Below are 17,203 nucleotides of genomic sequence, written 5' to 3'. Positions count from 1 at the left end.
TTCTGATCTCTCTCTCTGTGTCCACTACTTGCAATACATATCCTACCAAGTCAGTCCTACACTGTTTCAATGTCCATTTCTCTGATGATACAATTGTTGATGCTGATTGTTGATGACAGAGTGTTGATACCAACCAAACCTAACCTCCCGCCCCCATATCCCACATCCCGGATTGTAAATAATTCAATGTATATACTCTGATGATTATCTTGTGTGATGACTGTATTATGATATTAGTATATATTTGATAGTATATATCTGTATCATGAATCAGTGGACGCCGACTTAAACAAGTTGAAAAACTTATTGGGGTGTTACCATTTAGTGGTCAATTGTACGGAATATGTACTGTACTGTGCAATCTACTAATAAAAGTTGCAATCAATCAATCAACAACATAGCTGTAAAGCTGGCTTCACCTAAGGAAGACACACGTGACATACACAGAGCCTAACCAGGCAGATTTGAATTGTTGTTTTGGGCAGTAGACGGGATCTTTGATCCAAGACACAACTTACATTTAACTAAAATGTTATTTTCTTTGTGCTCGACAAAAGAAAAGAAGTGAGAATATATCATACTTGCCGACCCTCCCGAATTTCAGTGCCTCTCCCTGGGACAACCATTCTCCAAATTTCTCCCGATTTCCAGCCGGACTTAAGGCACGCCCCTCCAGGTCCGTGCGGACCTGAGTGAGGACAGCCTGTCGTCACGTCCGCTTGGCCAACCAAAAAGTAACCACAGAACACTATACCGTATAGTCGTATAGTGTTCTGTGGTTACTTTTTTGTTGGCCAACGGTTTACGTTGTACTGCGCACCCCCCTCCTCTACCCTCCCCCCCCACACACACACACACAGAGAGTGCAGAGGAAGAATCAGAAGCACGTCATTGCTTCGCTGCCATAAAACACGATCAGATCCTCAGTTTCTAGCCGATACTACATAAAAAATAACGTAAAATAACGCAGTAACGCATCATGTAGTAACGGTAACTGAGTTACTGAATATAAAAAATAACGCGTTAGATTACTAGTTACCGCCGAAACTAACGGCGTTACAGTAACGCGTTACTTTGTAACGCGTTAGTCCCAACACTGCTTCCAGGTGTGTTTTGTCCCACAATAAACTGACCTTGTACAGTTATATCACATATGTGCATCGATATAGTGATTTATTACATGAGTAATGATGTGTATATAAGGGTTGGGCGATATGGCTGATAACTGTATCGCGATATAATTTGTTTATGTTGATCGATAATTATTGATCTTTTGTATGGCCTATTGAAATTGTGGACCAGGCGAAAATGATATTAAATGTTAACATTTTTATTTCAAATGTAACCGTCTTCTGATTATAATCCCCTCAGCTATCAAGGCAGAAAGGAAAGGAAATGTCAACACATCCATGGAAAAAAGTTAAAAGCAAAAATGTAAACAAAATTCTAAAATCACAATAAACAAGAATAACCTCTTTAAATCAGGTGCAAAAATACGTAATATCTAAGAGATGCTTAATAACGTGTAACAAAATAATGCAAAGTGTGAAAATGTAAACATAGAGTACCCTGAAAATAAAAGTATTTTGGACCTTTACAGCCAGGAAGTGTCGTGTAACATTTAATTTGTTCTGTTATTTTTAATTTAAGTATGGAAATGAATTTATGTTATGCAGTAATCCATCCATCCATTTTCTACCACTTGTCCCTTTTGGGGTCGCGGGGGGTGCTGGAGCCTATCTCAGCTGCATTCCGGCGGAAGGCGGGGTACACCCTGGGCAAGTCGCCATCTCATCGCAGGGCCAACACAGATAGACAGACAACATTCACACTCACATTCACACACTAGGGACAATTTAGTGTTGCCAATCAAAATATCCCCAGGTGCATGTTTTTGGAGGTGGGAGGAAGCCGGAGTACCCGGAGGGAACACACGCAGTCACGGGGAGAACATGCAAACTCCACACAGAAAGATCGAACCCAGGACTACTCAGGACCTTCGTATTGTGAGGCACATGCACTAACCCCTGTGACACCGTGCTGCCCGTTATGCAGTAATAATTATTTAAATATTATTGGACCAAATTATTACTTAAAAGTTGCACCTTTGTTTTATTTTGTTAGTTATTTTATTTATACAGTCTTGCACTTTGTTTCCTACCTGTTGTTTCCGTAAATCCAAATACGGAATGGCCGGTGGTTAAAAAAAAAACCCAGAAAGATGAATGCGGCGAAGAACTACGGTCTATTTTAAAAATTCTCATGCATCCAACCATGCTTCATTCTTTCTGATTTCTTCTGACCAAAAAAATAAAATGTATGTAATATATATGTATATTTACTTAACAAAAAAAAGGTGAAATAACTGAAAACATGTTTTATATTCTAGTTTCTTCAATATAGCCATCTTTTGCTCTGATTACTTTTTCGCACACTTGGCATTCGTTTGATGAGCTTCAAGAGGTAGTCACCTGAAATGGTTTCCACTTCACAGGTGTGCTTGAAGCTCATCGAGAGAATGCCAAGAGTGGGCAAAGCAGTAATCAGAGCAAAGTGTGACTATTTTGAAGAAACTAGAATATAAAACATGTTTTCAGTTATTTCATCTTTTTTTTAAGTACATAACTCCACATGTGTTCATTCATAGTTTTGATGCCTTCAGTGACAATCTACAATGTAAATAGTCATGAAATTAAAGAAAACACATTGAATGAGGAGAAGGTGTGTCCAAACTTTTGGCCTGTACTGTATATGTGTGTATATACAGGTAAAAGCCAGTAAATTTGAATATTTTGAAAAACTTGATTTATTTCAGTAATTGCATTCAAAAGGTGTAACTTGTACATTATATTTATTCATTGCACACAGACTGATGCATTCAAATGTTTATTTCATTTAATTTTGATGATTTGAAGTGGCAACAAATGAAAATCCAAAATTCCGTGTGTCACAAAATTAGAATATTACTTAAGGCTAATACAAAAAAGGGATTTTTAGAAATGTTGGCCAACTGAAAAGTATGAAAATGAAAAATATGAGCATGTACAATACTCAATACTTGGTTGGAGCTCCTTTTGCCTCAATTACTGCGTTAATGCGGTTAACTTGCTGGTAGACGGCTGCGTTGACCCTGGATCTCAGGAAACAGAGTGGACCGACACCAGCTGGACTGCTGCTGAGTGGTCCAAAGTCATGTTTTCTGACTAAAGCAAATTTTGCATTTCCTTTGGAAATCGAGGTCCCAGAGTCTGGAGGAAGACAGGAGAGGCACAGGATCCACGTTGCCTGAAGTCTAGTGTAAAGTTTCCACCATCAGTGATGGTTTGGGGTGCCATGTCATCTGCTGGTGTCGGTCCACTCTGTTTCCTGAGATCCAGGGTCAACGCAGCCGTCTACCAGCAAGTTTTAGAGCACTTCATGCTTCCTGCTGCTGACCTGCTCTATGGAGATGGAGATTTCAAGTTCCAACAGGACTTGGCGCCTGCACACAGCGCAAAATCTACCCGTGCCTGGTTTACGGACCATGGTATTTCTGTTCTAAATTGGCCCGCCAACTCCCCTGACCTTAGCCCCATAGAAAATCTGTGGGGTATTGTGAAAAGGAAGATGCAGAATGCCAGACCCAAAAACGCAGAAGAGTTGAAGGCCACTATCAGAGCAACCTGGGCTCTCATAACACCTGAGCAGTGCCAGAAACTCATCGACTCCATGCCACGCTGCATTAACGCAGTAATTGAGGCAAAAGGAGCTCCAACCAAGTATTGAGTATTGTACATGCTCATATTTTTCATTTTCATACTTTTCAGTTGGCCAACATTTCTAAAAATCCCTTTTTTGTATTAGCCTTAAGTAATATTCTAATTTTGTGACACACGGAATTTTGGATTTTCATTTGTTGCCACTTCAAATCATCAAAATTAAATGAAATAAACATTTGAATGCATCAGTCTGTGTGCAATGAATAAATATAATGTACAAGTTACACCTTTTGAATGCAATTACTGAAATAAATCAAGTTTTTCAAAATATTCTAATTTACTGGCTTTTACCTGTATATGTATATATGTCAAGTACCAAAATATATTACTCTGACGTGTATTAAAGACATACAGTAAAAACCTAACATGCTAATGTTAACATATGCTAACATTAGGATTAAGGATTTGGTAGGAGCATTTTGAATTTGTAACGGTTCAAATTGGTTGAGAAATGTGAAAGTAGTAACACTTTTTAATAGGGAAGCAGTGTTATGGAAAAGTGGTATAAAAATATATTAGGTATAAAAAAATAAATGGCCGGGTTGTCCTGAATGAGAGGAATATTTTGATGATCAGTGTAAAAATGTGGGAGAAGTAGCCAAATAAAAAAAGGGATGAAATCAGTGAAACGAGAATTTTTTTGAACTAGTAAGTTGTTCGTTTGAAAGTCCAAGACGAGTTAAATGTGTTGATGGTGGAATGTTTTTGATCGATTAAGAAATCTGGGAATCGACTAATAATTGTCTATCTTCACTTGTGTCTTGCATGTGACCTTTGGACCCAGCAGCAATTATTAACTTGTTGGAAATGAGCCCGCACTTCACTTTTTGTCCTCTACATTCAGGAGTGCCCCACGTCTCAGGTATTGAGATCTTCGCTCCGACTGACGTGAACGTGGTCAACGGGACCGATGTCAAACTCAAATGCACCTTCCGCTCCAGTCACCCTGTGTCGGCCAAATCTGTCATAGTTTCCTGGAACTTCCGCCCACTGAATGCCAGGATAGAGGAGTCGGTAGGTAAAAACAGTACAAGAAAAATGTAAATATAAATAATGGGTTCCAGCCTTGACAAAAGTCCATATTTTAGTAAAAGTTTGTACACTTTGAACACATTATAAAGCGCTATACAGTACTGTATATTAAACAAACATAACAAGGAGATGATGGATCAAATTTATCTTTCAAAACAAAGCTAAATCAACTACTAGCTGAACTGTCCTAATTTGAAGCCGCCCTGCTGACACGCACACACATTGTCGGTAGCTGTGTGGTGCACTCACAGTTTGAAATCACAATACTCCTTAACTTTAACAGCCAGGTCTCTACATTGATTAGGAATACAAAATAAAATCCACTTATCCTTGATCTCTTTTTTTGCATGCAGCGGAAGAAAAGGGGAAGAAGTGTTGACAACCCTCTGGATACTTCCTGAATGTTTTAAACCACATATCGCTTGTGTGTTGCTTTCTTTGGACTTATATTGAGCCAACAAAACTCGAAAAATGCTGTTAAAAGGCTAAAAACACTTTAAAAGCACATCAAGTAGCACAGTAGCGCTGATTGAATGAGCACGGAGATAGATCAGCCCGCCCACAATGTGCTGCCTGGCACACTATGGTTTGTACATCAAGCATATTTTTAATTGGTAGGGATGGGAATCAAAAACCGGTTCTTTTCCGGAACTGGTTTTCAGTGTATCAATTCCTTGGAATCGCTTGACAAAAAGCTTCTGGGTGGCGATGATGCCGTGACGCAAAGTGCGTACCGCGTAGTGACGTCAGATCTCAAGATGGCGATGCCAGGTCGAAACAAACACTAACATTTAACGAGAAAAGATGCTCCAGCACCCCTCGCGACCCCGAAAGGGACAAGCGTTAGAAAATGGATGGATGGATGGATGGAAGATTGCAATAGCGCTACTTGTAATGATCATACGGCTGCTATTTCATCAAGCGGAGAACATACAAGCAATATGCTGAAACATTTGAACACACAGCATGCAACAAAGTCGCTTTTTTGAACCGCTCTGATCTCATCCCAGGCAGCAGTAACGCTAGCAGGTCATCTGAATACAACAGGTACTAACCCTGAGCCTATCATGTTAGCGCTATTATTTGTTAAATTGAAATTAATGTCTTCTCATTTAGATGAGCATGAAGAGAAACAGATTCTGACTGGCTCTGAGGCGGGCAATACTCGCTCCAGTTAACGTCTGCCGCTAGACAAATGTCACAGAGCAGCGACTAAGTTTATGGTCTATTTGATACAGTAGATCAGGGGTCACCAACGCGGTGCCCGCGGGCACCAGGTCGCCCGTAAGGACCAGATGAGTAGCCCGCTGGCCTGTTCTAAAAATAGCTCAAATAGCAGCACTTACCAGTGAGCTGCCTCTATCTTTTAAATGTTATTTATTTACTAGCAAGCTGGTCTCGCTTTGCTCGACATTTTTAATTCTAAGAGAGACAAAACTCAAATAGAATTTGAAAATCCAAGAAAATATTTTAAAGACTTGGTCTTCACTTGATTAAATAAATTCATTTATTTTTTTACTTTGCTTCTTATAACTTTCAGAAAGACAATTTTAGAGAAAAAAATACAACCTTAAAAATGATTTTAGAATTTTTAAACACATATACCTTTTTACCTTTTAAATTCCTTCCTCTTCTTTCCTGACAATTTAAATCAATGTTCAAGTAAATTTATTTTTTTTATTGTAAAGAATAATAAATACATTTTAATTAAATTCTTCATTTTAGCTTCTGTTTTTTCGACAAAGAATATTTGTGAAATATTTCTTCAAACTTATTATGATTAAAATTCAAAAAAAATATTCTGGCAAATCTAGACAATCTGTAGAATCAAATATAAATCTTATTTCAAAGTCTTTTGAATTTCTTTTAAAATTTTTGTTCTGGAAAATCTAGAAGAAATAATGATTTGTCTTTGTTAGAAATATAGCTTGGTCCAATTTGTTATATAGTCTAACAACTTTGACTGACTTTTGTATTTTACATGAGTTATTATTTGTACAAACATGGTGCAAAGTAATTCATGATTTGTTAAAAAATGTTAGTGGCTAGCTAGTTAAAATGGGATATTGTGATTTCACAAGACTGTCTTAGGAGTGATCATTTGAAAATGTTCAATTTGAAAAATGTGCACTTAGAGAAAATATAAAAATAAAGTTTTGCATATTGATTTTCATCTGTTTCTATATATATTTATTGTGAGAAATCATTAAGATGATCAGTGTTTCCACAAAGATAAATATCATTAATTATTAATAATAACATAGAGTTAAAGGTAAATTGAGCAAATTGGCTATTTCTGGCAATTTATTTAAGTGTGTATCAAACTGGTAGCCCTTCGCATTAATCATTACCCAAGAAGTAGCTCTTGGTTTCAAAAAGGTTGGTGACCCCTGCAGTAGACTGTCCAAATTTTTGGTAGGTGAATGTTGTCAGAGAAAAGTTGCAGGATTTCCTCCCTTTGGCTTTTCACTCAGTCATTATATTAAACAAGTGAAACTAAAAAAATTACAATCTTGTGTACAAGTCCATTCATGTAAGCAATTAACTTCAAATGCGAAACTAATAAGTGATATTAACTCATTGCATGCAAAGTGAGATATGTCAAGCTTTTATGATCATTTTGATGATCTTGGCTTACACTTTTTGAAACCCCACATTTTCTGAGATGTTCAGTTCAAGGTTTTCCTAAACTAAGCCACAATCATCAAAATTATAACAAATAAAGGCTTGACATATCTCACTTTGCATGTAATAAGTTAATATCACATGTTACTAAATGTTAGATTCTTGTGTAATTTCCACATGATTTATTTTGTTAAATTCTACAGAAGAATATTTATATATGACATTTATTTTCAAAAAAGTACCTTTTTGTCTTCTATGCTGCATATGTGACCTCATTGTAGGCTTTGTAAGGTCATGTTACCTCTAAACTCAACAAAATTGAGGCTGATCCACCTTTTTTTTGATAAGAGAACCGATATTAATTGTTAAGCAGAATCAAAAGTGGAATCGGAACCAGAAAGATCTTATCAATTTCCATCCTTATTATTCGGTCTGTGGTTCGTAAATCCAAAAGTTTGTACAATGAGGGGTTCGTAAATCAAGGTTCCTCTGTACTTGAAATATTTCAATGATATAAATAAAATGATAAATAAGTAATATATTCAACAATATGAAATCAAATCCACAAGAAATCGTCATGATGATCGAAGCCAAACCACCAACAATACAGAATCATTTGCAAAAAGGGACTTGCTTGTGATGTAATGTTTAGTAGTAGTTTAGTCTTTATTTGAAGGGACAATGCACAGAAACATTAAGATCAAAGACAGATATGTTCTGTACCAGATTATAGCTAAATAGCTAATTTCCATCTGCAATCCCTGCCTACCTAAATTAAAGGGATACAAAAATCATGCAATAAAATTATAACAATAAAATCATACAATAGCAAGTAATCAAATTAAGAAAAGTCATAAAATGCCCTTTCATTGACACATACTTAATATACAATACAACCACACTTCATTTACATCATCACACAAAGACAATACATGCTCTTGTTCACATCTGTCATCATTTGTAAAAACAACCATGATTTAAACAGTTTTGTTAACAACAAAATGCTCTCATGGATAAATATAATACACATTAAGTTGATGTATCAATCATAGTGCCCACCTTAGTGACCGTGTGAGCAGCTTTGAATGCTCCAAAGCCACTTTTAACTTCAATTGTGAATGACAAGTAATCTGTTAGACTTAGACAAACTTTAATGATCCACAAGGGAAATTGTTCAGACTGACAGATTGTTAGACTTTTCAAGTTGATGTTCAGAATTATGCCATGACTAGTCGTGTTGTTGTTCTTGAAGGGAAACACGAATGTTCAATCAATCAATCAATCAATCAATCAAAGTTTACTTATATAGCCCTTAATCACAAATGTCTCAAAGGGCTGCAGAAGCCACAACGACATCCTCGACTCAGATCCCACATCAGGGCAAGAAAACACTCAACCCAATGAGAACAACGTGAAAACCCCGGGTCCTGACTTTATAATGTGAAAGTCCAGTCCATAGTGGGGCCAGCAGGGGATCCTAGTGGCCTAGTGGTTAGAGTGTCCGCCCTGAGATCGGTAGGTTGTGAGTTCAAACCCCGGCCGAGTCATACCAAAGACTATAAAAAAATGGGACCCATTACCTCCCTGCTTGGCACTCAGCATCAAGGGTTGGAATTGGGGGTTAAATCACCAAAATGATTCCCGGGCGCGGCCACCGCTGCTGCCCACTGCTCCCCTCACCTCCCAGGGGGTGATCAAGGGTGATGGGTCAAATGCAGAGAATAATCTCGCCACACCTAGTGTGTGTGTGACAATCATTGGTACTTTAACTTTTAACTTTAAGTCAGCAGCGCAGAGACGTCACCAACTGATGCACAGAAGAGTGGTCCATCCTGGGTACCGACTTGGAACAGCTAGCGCGTCCTCCGTGGAGGCTGATCTGAGCGAGACGTCAGATCAACTGGTCTAAAAAAGGGTCTATTTAAAGGCTAGAATACAAACCCCGTTTCCATATGAGTTGGGAAATTGTGTTAGATGTAAATATAAACGGAATACATCCATCCATCCATTTTCTACCGCTTATTCCCTTTTGGGGTCGCGGGGGGCGCTGGAGCCTATCTCAGCTACAATCGGGCGGAAGGCGGGGTACACCCTGGACAAGTCGCCACCTCATCGCAGGGCCAACGCAGATAGACAGACAACATACTGATAAAGTTGAGGAATGCTCATCAAACACTTTTTTGGAACATCCCACAGGTGAACAGGCAAATTAGGAACAGGTGGGTGCCATGATTGGGTATAAAAGTAGATTCCATGAAATGCTCAGTCATTCACAAACAAGGATGGGGCGAGGGTCATCACTTTGTCAACAAATGCGTTAGCAAATTGTTGAACAGTTTAAGAAAAACCTTTCTCAACCAGCTATTGCAAGGAATTCAGGGATTTCACCATCTACGGTCCGTAATATCATCAAAGGGTTCAGAGAATCTGGAGAAATCACTGCACGTAAGCAGCTAAGCCCGTGACCTTCGATCCCACAGGCTGTACTGCATCAAAAGCGACATCAGTGTGTAAAGGATATCACCACAGGGACTGAGGAACACTTCAGAAACCCACTGTCAGTAACTACAGTTGGTTGCTACATCTGTAAATGCAAGTTAAAACTCTCCTATGCAAGGCGAAAACCGTTTATCAACAACACCCAGAAACGCCGTTGGCTTCGCTAGGCCTGAGCTCATCTAAGATGGACTGATACAAAGTGGAAAAGTGTTCTGTGGTCTGATGAGTCCACATTTCAAATTGTTTTTGGAAACTGTGGACGTCATGTCCTCTGGACCAAAGAGGAAAAGAACCATCCGGATTGTTATAGGCGCAAAGTTGAAAAGCCAGCATCTGTGATGGTATGGGGGTGTATTAGTGCCCAAGACATGGGTAACTTACACATCTGTGAAGGCGCCATTAATGCTGAAAGGTACATACAGGTTTTGGAGCAACATATGTTGCCATCCAAGCAACGTTACCATGGACGCCCCTGCTTATTTCAGCAAGACAATGCCAAGCCACATGTTACATCAACGTGGCTTCATAGTAAAAGAGTGCGGGTACTAGACTGGCCTGCCTGTAGTCCAGACCTGTCTCCCATTGAAAATGTGTGGCGCATTATGAAGCCTAAATTACCACAACGGAGACCCCCAGACTGTTGAACAACTTAAGCTGTACATCAAGCAAGAATGGGAAAGAATTCCACCTGAGAAGCTTAAAAAATGTGTCTCCTCAGTTCCCAAACGTTTACTGAGTGTTGTTAAAAGGAAAGGCCATGTAACACAGTGGTGAACATGCCCTTTCCCAACTACTTTGGCACGTGTTGCAGCCATGAAATTCTAAGTTAAATTATTATTTGCAAAAAAAAAAAAAGTTTATGAGTTTGAACATCAAATATCTTGTCTTTGTAGTGCATTCAATTGAATATGGGTTGAAAAGGATTTGCAAATCATTGTATTCCGTTTATATTTACATCTAACACAATTTACCAACTCATATGGAAACGGGGTTTGTATATAAATTAGTTTTAAGACGGGACTTAAATGCTTCTACTGACGTAGCATCTCTAACTATTACAGGTAGGGCATTCCAGAGTACTGGAGCCCGAATAGAAAACGCTCTATAGCCCGCAGACATTTTTTGGGCTCTGGGAATCACTAATAAACCAGATTTCTGGCCGGGACATACGGTACAATACAATCAGCAGGATAGCATGGAGCTAGACTGTTTAGTATTTTATACGTAATTAGTAAAACCTTAAAGTCACATCTTAAGTGCACAGGAAGCCAGTGCAGGTGAGCCAGTATAGGCGTAATATGATCAAACTTTCTTGTTCTTGTCAGAAGTCTAGCAGTCGCATTTTGTACCAACTGTAATCTTTTAATGCTAGATATAGAGGGATTCGAAAATAATACTTTACAGTAATGGAGACGAGACGTAACGAACGCATGAATAATGATCTCAGTGTTGACGGTGGACGAAATGGGACACATTTTTGCAATATTATGGAGATGAAAGAAGGCTGTTTTAGTGACACTTTTAATGTGTGGCTCAAATGAGAGATTTGAGTGTAAGATAATATCCAGATTCTTTACCAAATCGCTTTTTGTATAATTGTTTGGTTGTCAGATGTTAAGGTGATTTTAATAAATAAGTGCCGGTGTTTAGCAAGACCGATAATCAGCATTTTGTTGTGATGCCTCTGTAAAATTAATGCGCCGTCGTATGCTTAAAATGGGAAAAATACGTAAATATTACATGTTATTATGAATGTGCCTGTTACTACATTACAGAAATACTTACAGTATGTGTATAAAACGTTAATGAAAGTGTTTGGATGTTTTTTAGAGCTCTTTACTCCATTGTTAGCTGACGTTTTATTAACGAGTTCGAGTGCACAAAAATAGAAAAACGTGTATTTGTCGTACATAAGGATTGTGAATGATAGGCCAAATTCCAATTAAAAAGTGCAGTTCCCCTCATCGGTTGCAATATTATTATGTAGTGTTTTACACAAGATATACAGTCTAGTCGGTCCCCAATTGTGAACATTTTATGCATTGAAAGCATAACCCACTATGACCACAATAAATAACTAATTGAAAATAAATGTTTCATAAAATATTACAGCCTATTCATATGGGATGTCTTGTCATGTGTCTACTGTACACTAAATATGTGTGTTGGTGTCAGGTGTTCTACTTCCACGAGGAAGCGTACCCTCCTCAGAGCGGCCGTTTTAAAGGCCGGGCGGTGTGGTCAGGAGATGTCACTAAAAATGACGCCTCCATCACCCTCCATGAGGTGCCTCCAACTTTTAACGGCACGTACATCTGCAACGTACGCAACCGTCCAGACGTGCACGGCAGCAACAAAGAGACCAGCCTGAGCGTCGTCAGCACAGGTAAGGAGTCGGGTGCGGGGGCAGGCACTGCATACTGACTTTGCTTGTGTCGTCCAGTTGTCAATCACGGCTGTGAATGCCAATGTTGCAAGCGCGCTAATTTAGAGAGCACCTGGCGTATGGCAGTTAATTTGAGCAGAGGTGTTATTGGAAATATGCAGTTTGGTCACTAACATCAACATTATGCATTAGGAGTCAAAAGGTAGTATAGGTGTAGAGTGAAGAAAATAAGTTTAGGATGATGTCGGAGGACATTTTGTCTTAATTACTAAAACAATATTGCATTTATTTGAACAACCATTCTCTGCAACTGCATCCTTCGATAGTGCATCTGGAAAGTATTCACAGCACTTTAAATTCATTTTGTCCTCAAATTTCTACAAACAATACCCCATATTGACAATGTGAAAAGGGTTTTTGTATGCATTAAAACTACAAAAATAAAAAAATCACATGTTCATTAGTATTCTCAGCCTTTACTCAATACTTTGTTGATGCAGCTTTGGCAGCAATCAAGACTCGAGTCTTTTTAAATACAATGCCACAAGCTTGGCACACCTACTGTATCTTTGGGCAGTTTCTCCCATTCCTCTTTGCATCACCTCTCAAGCTCCATCAGATTGGATGAGAAGTGTTGGCTTTCATCCAGGATGTCTCTGTACATTGCTGCATTTAGAGATGTCCGATAATATCGGCCTGCGGATATTATCGGCCGATAAATGCGTTAAAATGTAATATCGGAAATTATCGGTATAGTTTTTTTAATTATCGGTATCTTTTTTTGTTTGTTTTTTTGTTTTATTAAATCAACATAAAAAACACAAGAAACACTTACAATTAGTGCACCAACCCCCCAAAAAAACCTCCCCCATTTACACTCATTCACACAAAAGGGTTGTTTCTTTCTGTTATTAATATTCTGGTTCCTACATTATATATCAATATATATGATTGATTGATTGAATTATTTATTTCAAACCTGCACAGTACAACAACACTTTTTTTTTACATTTTGGCAGGGACATTTATGCAGGGCTTGAAAAGGGGTTGGATGAAGCAGATGCTTATAATATCCCAACCCCTCTCACTCGTTCCACATTTAACATAAACAATATAATACAAGAACAATATTATACAAACAAAAACAAGAAAAGCTGTACACTAACAATACAATAGTACCACTGTTACTATGAGACAAGACGAGACAAACACACACACACACACACACACACACACACACACACACACACACACACACACACACACACACACACACACACACACACACACACAGGCCCAAACACTCTCTGACCATACACCTCTCTCTCATCGCTCCGTGCTGAGGGCATCACTCTCTTTCCTCCTCGTACTTCTTCAGTACTTCTTTTTTAAACAGTCTTTTAAATTGAATCATGTTAGAACAGGTTTTTAACTCTTCCCCTAAGTTGTTCCACAGACTGACTCCACGCACTGAAATGCACATTGATTTTAAAGTTGTTCTAAATTTAGGCAAATATAATTTGTTGTTTCCTCTTAGACTGTAACTATGGTGAGCATCTCTATCCTGGAATAGGTTCTGTATATTGGATGGTAGAGAGTTTTGAGATGCTCTAAACATAATTTGAGCAGTTTTAAAATTGATCACATCGTGTAGTTTAAGTTGCTTTAACTCCATGAATAGTGGATTTGAATGATGTCTGTAGTGAACATTGGACACAATCCTAATGGCCTTTTTCTGCAGAGTGACTAAAGGCTGTAGATGAGATTTATAACAATTTCCCCAGACTTCAACACAATAGTTTAAATATGACATAATAAATGAATGATACAATAACAGCAGAGCATTGATGTTCAATAAATGACATGATCTCCTCATCATTCCAACACATTTAGCAACTTTGGTCCTCAGGTAATTTATATGAGGCTTCCATGATATATTTTCATCTATTACCACTCCTAAAAATGAATTTTGTTGGACATATTCTATTGGTGTATCATCAATAACAATCCTGATGGGTATATTACTTTTGCGATTGCTAAAGAGCATGATTTTGGTCTTCTTTAAATTCAGAGACAATTTGTTGGTATTAAACCAAGTTTTTAACTTGATCATCTCCTCAGTTACAGAGGCCAGAAGTTGCTTCAGGTCGTCACCTGCACATGTAATGGTTGTATCGTCAGCAAAGAGGATGAACTTCAGCAGTGTTGATACTTTACATATTTCATTGATATACATTATAAATAGTGTGGGTCCTAGTATCGAGCCCTGGGGGACTCCACAGGTTATGTTCATGAGTGTAGATTGATGTTTGTCGATCTGAACAATCTGCTGTCTCTCATTCAAGTAGCTCTTCAGCCATTTCCCTGCCACTCCCCTTATGCCATAGTTTTCAAGTTTATTTACCAAAATCTGGTGGTCAATGGTATCAAAATCCTTTTGCAGGTCAATAAAAATTCCTATAACAAATTTGTTTTTCTCGATACCATTAGTAATGTTCTCTATTAGATCACTTAAAGCTAATGAAGTTGACCTATTTTGTCGGAACCCATATTGACAATCAGATAATAATGTGTGCTTTTCAATGAAGCCACGAAGTCTATCATCAAATAATTTTTCCAATATTTTTGACAACTGTGGCAGAAGGGAGACGGGCCGGTAATTTGTGAAGTGGTGTTTGCCTCCAGATTTGAAGATGGGGATGACTTTAGAGAGTTTCATTTGTGAAGGAAATTGTCCAAGTTGAAAAGATAAATTGCAGATGTATGTGAATGGTTTGATGATTTCTTCCGCTACGTTCCGGACCGTCCTCATGTCAAGGTCATAAATGTCACGTGATGTTTTGTTCTTGCTTTTCTGAATAATCTCTAAGACTTCCTTTTCAACAGTCGGAGTAAGGAACATCGAGTAAGGATTTTTTCCAATAAGTTCCATGGGCTGTTCATCATTAATTGGGATTTTTTTGGCCAGCTCAGGCCCAACTTTAACAAAAAACTTATTGAAGCTGTCCGCAATCATCTTCTTGTCATTTATGATTTGGTCGTTCTCAACAAAAAACTCTGGATAACAAGGACTGTTGAACCATGCCCAATAATTGTATTTAATACCTTCCAAATTCCCTTTATATCATTTTTCTTTCGGATTAATAGTTTGGTGGTGTATTCTTTTCTGCTTGCTCTTAATATGCTGGTTAATTTATTTTTATATGTTTTGTACTTTTGTTCTGTTTCTATGGTTTGATGCCTAAAAAAAGTCCTATATAAATAATTTTTCTTTTTGCAAGCGTTCGCAAGCCCTTTGGTTATCCATGGAGTTTTTGTGGAGTTAGTTATAGTGCATTTTTTGATGGGGCAGTGTGTATCATAAAGTGAGAAAAAAATGTCATGAAATAAATTATAAGCTGCATTTATATCTGGCGTTTGAAAAACAGAATCCCAGTTTTGTTTCGCTAAATCATTCTTTAGTGCTGTTAATGATCTTTCTGTTGTGGCTCTATGATAATATTCACTATTTACAGGTTTAGATGTTTTGCAGTTAATATTGTACACCATGAACACTGGTAAATGATCACTGACGTCACTCACTAACAAGCCTCCAGTTACAGTCTGATCTACAATGTTACAAAATATGTTGTCAATAAGTGTGGTGCTGTGTGTTGTGATTCTAGTGGGTCGTGTGATCAGTGGGAATAAGCCCATGGAGAACATGGTGTCAATAAATTTTGCTGTGTGTTTGTGTTTATTAGGATTCAAAAGGTTGATATTAAAGTCACCACATACTATATACTATATATCAATACAGTCTGCAAGGGATACAGTCCGTAAGCACACATGATTGTGCGTGCTGCTGGTCCACTAATAGTACTAACCTTTAACAGTTAATTTGACTAATTTTCATTAATTACTAGTTTCTATGTAACTGTTTTTATATTGTTTTACTTTCTTTTTTATTCAAGAAAATGTTTTTAATTTATTTATCTTATTTTTTTTATTTTTTAAAGTACCTTATCTTCACCATACCTGGTTGTCCAAATTAGGCATAATAATGTGTTAATTCCACAACTGTATATATCGGTTAAAACCGGTATCGGTAATTAAAGAGTTGGACAATATCGGAATATCGGATATCGGCAAAAAGCCATTATCGGACATCCCTAGCTGCATTCATCTTAGTCTAGTCAGGGAGGTGACCAAGCACCTGATGCTCACTTTGTCAGAGCTCCAGCATTCCTCTGTGGAGAGAAGAGAACCTTCCAGAAAGACAACCATCTCTGCAGCAATCCACCAATCAGGCCTGTATGCAAGAGTGACCAGACGGAAGTCATTTCTCAATAAAAAGTTTGCCAAAATGCACCTGAAAGACTGTCAGACCATGAGAAACAAAAATATCTGGTCTGATGAGACAAAGATTGAACTCTCTGGAATGAATGCCAGACATTTTGGAGGAAACCAGGCATTGTTCATCATTAGACGAATACCACCCCTACAGTGAAGCATGGTGGTGGCAGCATCAATCTGTGGGGATGTTTTTAAGTGGCAGAAACTGGGAAACTAGTCAGGGTAGAGGGAAAGATGAATGCAGCAATGGTCAGAGACATCCTGAATGAAAACCAACACTTTCCATCCAACCTGATGGAGCTTGAGAGGTGCTGCAAAGAGGAATGAGCAAAGAGGAATGGGAGAAACTGCCCAAAGATAGATGTGCTAAGTTTGTGGCATCGTATTCACAAAGACTTGAGTCTGTCATTTCTACCAAAGGTGCATCAACAAAGTATTGAACAAAGGCTGTGAATACTTATGTACCTGTCATTTTAATTTTTTTTAAAGTTTTATACATTTGCAAAAAAAAAAAAAAAAAAAATCATATTGTCATTATGGGGTCTGTAGAATTTTGAGGACCAAAATG

General features: G+C 38.0%; 1 protein-coding gene across 1 annotated transcript in view; it reads left to right on the top strand.

Moving 5' to 3' along the window:
- LOC133607499 (myelin protein zero-like protein 2) overlaps positions 1-17,203 on the top strand; it is a 28,692-nt gene that overhangs the window by 10,121 nt on the left and 1,368 nt on the right. The window contains exons 2-3 of the mRNA XM_061962181.2: positions 4,603-4,772; positions 12,090-12,300. Coding sequence (XP_061818165.1) covers positions 4,603-4,772; positions 12,090-12,300 — 381 coding nt within the window. The remainder of the gene's footprint in view (positions 1-4,602; positions 4,773-12,089; positions 12,301-17,203) is intronic.

Source organism: Nerophis lumbriciformis, linkage group LG09 (assembly GCF_033978685.3).
Source record: "Nerophis lumbriciformis linkage group LG09, RoL_Nlum_v2.1, whole genome shotgun sequence".
NCBI classification, from domain to species: domain Eukaryota; kingdom Metazoa; phylum Chordata; class Actinopteri; order Syngnathiformes; family Syngnathidae; genus Nerophis; species Nerophis lumbriciformis.
The sequence above is the reverse complement of the archived record's forward strand: the minus strand, read 5'-3'. Positions and strand labels throughout refer to the sequence as shown.